The 6,000-nt window shown below is 37.5% G+C and overlaps 1 protein-coding gene across 1 annotated transcript in view; it reads right to left on the reverse strand.

Annotated features, from left to right (window-relative positions):
- LOC108578540 (fibrillin-1-like) overlaps positions 1 to 6,000 on the reverse strand; it is a 141,272-nt gene that overhangs the window by 72,585 nt on the left and 62,687 nt on the right. The window contains exons 12-14 of the mRNA XM_017941899.1: positions 3,562 to 3,675; positions 1,658 to 1,763; positions 727 to 916 (exon numbers count right to left, since the gene is read on the reverse strand). Coding sequence (XP_017797388.1) covers positions 727 to 916; positions 1,658 to 1,763; positions 3,562 to 3,675 — 410 coding nt within the window. The remainder of the gene's footprint in view (positions 1 to 726; positions 917 to 1,657; positions 1,764 to 3,561; positions 3,676 to 6,000) is intronic.

Here is a 6,000-nt window from a genome sequence, read left to right on the forward strand (position 1 = left end):
TTACTTATTAACAAAACTTCAAACGACCTACGTTTATATAAAAAAAATTTCTTATCTATGCCCGCAGAATATACCCACCAAGTTTGACAAAGTTTGATCGGAAAAAATTCGGACACCCTGTATATTAAAGAAGTTACAAATGTCTAGAGGTGTACCTCCGTATACGTATAAGTACCTTTTAGTGTCACGTATGATATCTATCTTGGAGATATTTTCTGAAAATGTACTTTGTGTTCTTTTAGCTTGCAAACACAATATTTTTTTACTTATCTTGATCAGATTTAGAATTTAAATCTAGTGAACTGACGTAGAAAGAATTTCTAATCATATTTGTGTTGCATTTTTATGAAAACAAATTTGTAATAGTCGAATATTACTTTTTCTATCTGCCACGATTAGTTTTATTCCTTCAACTCTATATTTTCCTTTAACAATTTCTTACATTCTCGCGAAAGTATCGTAAAATTGTCGCGGATCCCCATTTTTTGGTCAATGCAAATTTCCACGATAAATTAACTTTAAATATCAAAACTTCCTACAACCGTGAACATTTCAGTTGTCTGCACAAAGGTTAAACGATCTCCTTAAATAAATATATAAATAAATAAGCGATTCAACCAGTTGGACAAACAAACGAAGTAATTACGAGAAGTGCGAAAACAATGGGGGAGGAATTAATACATTACGGGGCTAAGTGTATATTCTATGCAATAAATTGTTACGCACTTCGGCGTGGTGCGGCGGCTCCATAGCACGACATCTCAATTCCGTTGAAACACAAGTTCTCTCGTCGGAAGCCAACACCAGGTCGCCGTTGCACGTACAGTAGTAACTTCCGGCTGTGTTAACGCATTCACCGTTACAGCCCCCGTTACGGTTCAAGCACTCGTTTATATCTTGGCACTGGCTTCTATTTCTGAAAACAGAAGCCCGAATTCATCTAAGAAAATCCCCGCGACACGAACCAACTCCAGCTTTCCGATAAGCTATCGTTCCATCTTTGTTTCAACTTTTTTTTTAAACAATCTCTGTAACCTACCAAAGTGTTCGATAGAAGAGAAAAGTTACAGGTTTCGAATGAAATTTTAGAAATTTTACGAAAACGTGAAAAATTGAATTGTTTCTATTTTTTCTTTTGTTTTGTGTGTGAAATTGTTTCAGCTGGAATAAATAAAATTATAATATTCGAAGAGTACTGTTTGTGGAATAATGAAGGGGCACAGTTTGACGAATGTTCTCTATTTATTCGATAAAAGAAGAAAAGCTCAAGTTTTCCAATGAAATTTTATTATAGTTTCTAATATTTTTTTGGTTCCTTTGTGAAATTGTTTCTGCTGGAATAAGTAGAATTATAATATTTCAAGAGTCCTGTTTGTCGAATAATAAAGGAGTACAGTTTGTCCAAAGTTCTCTATTTATTCGATAAAAGAAGAAAAGCTAAAATTTTCCAATGAAATTTTACAAATTTGACAAAAAAGTGAAAAATTGAATAGTTTCTATTTCTTTTTTTTTCTTTTTGTAAGATTGTTTCAGTTAGAATAAATAGAATTACAATATTCGAGCAGTTCTGTTTTTCGAATAATAAAGAGGCACGCTTTGTTGAAAGTTCTTTATTTAAATGGGAGATTCTGAGAGAGGATTTAATTAGTTTTCTCACCTCTGACTCGAGATATAACCAGGACGACAGGCACACACGTAGGATCCGGCTGTATTAATGCAATCTTGCTCGCATCTGCCGTTGTTCCACTCGCATTCGTTTACGTCTAATTAGAAACTGCTTGTTAATATCGTCAACTATAGACAAGTTCCAAATTTTTGCGAAATAATAATTTTTCGTTACTTTCGTCGTTCGGTTCAGACGTAAAGACACAGCTCTAACATTGATCAATTTGTAAATGCCGACACAATTTCGTTCTATCTTCACTTCTGTAGCAAGAAAACATTTCTAATCAGATTATCCAACATTTCCTCCAATCTGCAAACTTCAATCACTGTAAAAGCCACTGCTAATCTAGTCCATCCTTTTCTTCATATTTCCTTTCATGAATGGAAACAAACATTTCTTTCGAATATTTTTTCAATCAGTTTCTTCGTTCGTCAGGTATAGAAGAATTTACGAATTGTTTAAAAAATACTATCAACTCGAATTTTGATTTATCTGATTCTGCAAATGGTTCTTGTAACGCGGTAAATAAATACTCTTTTGCAATTCGGTAGGTGTTTTTTTCTTTTTTACAGGATTTAGTTCATCCTTTTTTTCCATTTTTTTTTTTTTTTTAATTAAAAGGACCCCTTTTTGTAATCAAACTTCAACATCATTAATCATTTCCAGCAACACTTTTCCAGTTCGTCAAACACACACCAATCCTCTAATTGAAGAGCTTTCGGGGAAAAAACTGGGACAAAACGGGTGAGCTGAATAAATTGCATTGGAAGTTTTAGTTTAGTCCGCAGATCAGCTGTACACGATTCAACGGGAAATGTTACTTTGACCTCTATCGATGGAATATTAAAAGAAAATTCGAAGGGAAGATTTCTAGAGATACGGCCTTGCGAAACTGTTTTCACTCCCTCAATACGAACGACAGCGAATTAAAAAAAGATACGTGTGAAATATTTGCATTGTAAATTTCACGAAAATCGGTGAGCGACGATCGCTTAAGAACTTCGCTTTTTTTTGTCATCTGAAAAAATCCAAGGAAAAAGCGTATTTGTGACTTTAACCCATCGCCATTTTGTAGAAAAATTTTTTAAAAGTATAATCTTGGTTGGAGCAATAGCGACTCTCTTTAGGATTAAAAAAAACGTTCGGTCTAATTTTGTGAGGTCAATAGTAAAGCCGCCAGCCTTGGAACAACTCAGCAAGGATGTTCTCACGCCACGGCGTATAACTCTGAGTATTGCAAACATTTCAAGTTCTTATTAGCGATTTTACACAGCCAAAAGATGAATAAAGTTATACACAAAGAATCAATATCGTAACTTTTCCTGTCTCCGAGGGAAAAAATCACGAAGTCAGCGGTCTAAACCCAAATACCTCCTTAAATTAAGACGAAAGTCTGCAAAGGACAAAATTAAGATGGAAACGCGCGAAAAGGCGCGAACAAATCTTGAAAGCGCCTGCAGGCGTCAACGGCAATGAGACGTTTAATTAAAAACGATCAACAAAAGGGGGTTCATAGGCCTATAAATCTCTTCCCGCAAGAAAAGCTCTTCTACTTGCTACAAAAGCCTCACTATTCCCGTTTAATCGTTAACAAGCGGCCAGTTGTCGCGGATCCCTTCCATCTGATCAGAATCGCGCGTAAATGGAGCGTGTACCGCGTTCAAGAATGACGACGCCTCTAAACAGCATCTTCGCCGAGACCATACTTGCCTATGCAATCATCTCCTCGCGGCCTAAATCCCGGCAAGCAAGTGCACCGATAAGAGCCGACAGTGTTGATGCAGCTCTCTTTGCACGGCGCGTCCTCGACGCACTCGTCGATATCTACGCGTGCCAAGCTTACACTTAATGGAAACGTAGCGAATCTATAGTTCGAGCAAATATTTTCCACCTACCTACACAATCGTCCCCGTCCAATCGATACCCCGACTGACACTCGCAACGATAGCTGCCGTAAGTGTTGATGCACTTGTTCCTCTTGCAAGGACCGCTCGCACACTCGTCGATATCTGAAAACGACCGCAGGGGGAAAGATTGTTTTCCTTTCTGTTTTCAACGTACGTTGCGCTGCGTGTCAGCAGTTCGAATAGCGTTAATGTTACGGGGTGTAAAAAAATTATACGTCGCAATTATCTGTGACGAACATGTGTTTAGAAAAGGGTACTGTTGTGGTGGATTTAGGAGATTATGGTTTCGTTTCTGCCTTCACCTGCGATAGTTTGAACAGAATTGATGTTACGTGGTGCAATGTACAGGGTGTACAGAAATTATAGAGATTCTGCCTAACACATAGTGACTCTGATCTAAAATGAGGTAGAGACTCTTTTTGAGTCAGACCATTTAAGGAATCTACTCGGGACAGGGGACTCAGGTAGTGCTCGAAAGATAGATTATTATTTGTATATATGATAGATATATAATTGTGAATGAACGTTGTGCAGAGCGCGAAATGTCTAGGCTTACTGACAGGAAAATTGTGTTCGTGTCGTGTGGTGTTCGCTATTTTATAAACTACGTGTGTGTTGTGATTGGTGGTGTGAAAACTGTCGCAGGTGGTGGAAGTGTGTGGTGATTGGTTTTTTTCGGTGTGTTTGGGGTGTGTCTGCTGGTGGTGTGAAAGTGGGGAATTTGTTCTTACATTTGCTATATTGCTCGTCTGAAAATTGGTAATGTCGAAGGTCTGTTTTATTGCTTAGGGCATGTGGTGTCCAGGTGTGAGAGTCGTCGAATTTTATGAAAGTGGGGAATTTGTTCTTACATTTGCTATATTGCTCGTCTGAAAATTGCCGATGTCGAAGATCTGTTTTATTGCTTAGGGCATGTGGTGTCCAGGTGTGAGAGTCGTCGAATTTTTGGTGTAATAAAGTAATTTGCCCATGCCGGCTAAGACCTCGCTTTTTAGAAGGTGGTGTCTATTGAAAATAGCGATGTTACTGTTCGGCTCGTCGGTACAGCCGAACAACCCAAGCGGCGTCTGTTACGCATGTGACATAGGTGACTAAAATTAAGCGATTCTGCAGTATGAGATCAATGAAGATTTGTTTTAAAAATGGCACCACTGTGGTAGATTTAGAAAATTATGGTTTCCTTTCTGTTTTCACCTACAGTAGTCCAGATAGCGTTGATGTTATTTAGTGCAATATACAAGGTGTAAAGAAATTATGTCACGGTTCATATTAGGTGATTCTATACTGCGAGATCGATGAAGATCTGTTTAAAAAAGGGTACCACAGTGGATTTAGAAAAGCAACAGAGAACCATACGAAATAGAAAGAAGAGCGAAAGCAGCGATGGTTAAAGGGGTATTCTATAGCCTAGAATGCCTTTTTTAGGTTCACTTAGAGATTTTTTTACAGAGAAACCGTAAGACTTTTCAGTATCGATCTTTTGCACACTTATTTATTCGCGTTACAAGAATGTTCACCATTTTTTTCAACTGAAAATAACCAAAATTGACTGAATTGTAAGTTACTGAGTGTGATCCAGTTCATCAGTGACGTTACAAATCTGAAGATCGTAAATGTGAATTCCAACACTGAAACCTTTTTTTTCTGAAGGACTTGGAAAATTTCTCCTCCCTTACACCGCAGAAATGAGCTTCACTCTTGATGTTCAACGTGAAATTTTTTTTCTCGAAATGATAAAAAGCGTCGAAGCGAGGCAATTGTTCTCCTGACAAGTGACGTTGAAATTTCATTTAGGTTTCAATTTACAGATAAAGCCTAAGTGTCAGATGCGATGTAAATCTAATCGTTTAAACGTTTGCTGTCACACGCGTAATACAACACTGACATAATAATAGTGATCAATCGGTCTATCATTGCTACTTGAAGAATGTGAAGTGTTCCATTTATTACGAAGTACACGTACGAAATGATCATTTCTATGAAAGCAGTGGCAGTAAAATGAAACGAGAAATGTTCTACGAGCGTAGTTCATCGATTAGATAATATTCGATTGGGTGAATTTCATGGAAAAGCTACCGGAATAATATAACACCGAATAAATGAGCAATTGCAAACGTGTATTTTCCAGGGAGATATCACAAAGCTGGGGCATTGTGCAATTTCCCTTCACTTTTCGTCCATCATGTACCCATAAGTCGTGGAAACGAGTAATAAAGAATCGAATCTACCGGTGAACCAACGAACTGGTGACTAAACTTCCTGTATCGTGAAAAACTTTTCTGTACGTTGTTAAGTTACAATGTTACAAGAAAATAAGTATGCATAAATCATTTAAGCTTCTATTCCCACCTCGGTACCAACTTTCAGCAATTTTATACCGTCGATTTTCTCTTGAAAAATAAGTCGAATAAATGACAGCGCAATGCT

The sequence above is a fragment of the Habropoda laboriosa genome, unplaced genomic scaffold, assembly GCF_001263275.1.
Source record: "Habropoda laboriosa isolate 0110345459 unplaced genomic scaffold, ASM126327v1 scaffold41, whole genome shotgun sequence".
NCBI classification, from domain to species: domain Eukaryota; kingdom Metazoa; phylum Arthropoda; class Insecta; order Hymenoptera; family Apidae; genus Habropoda; species Habropoda laboriosa.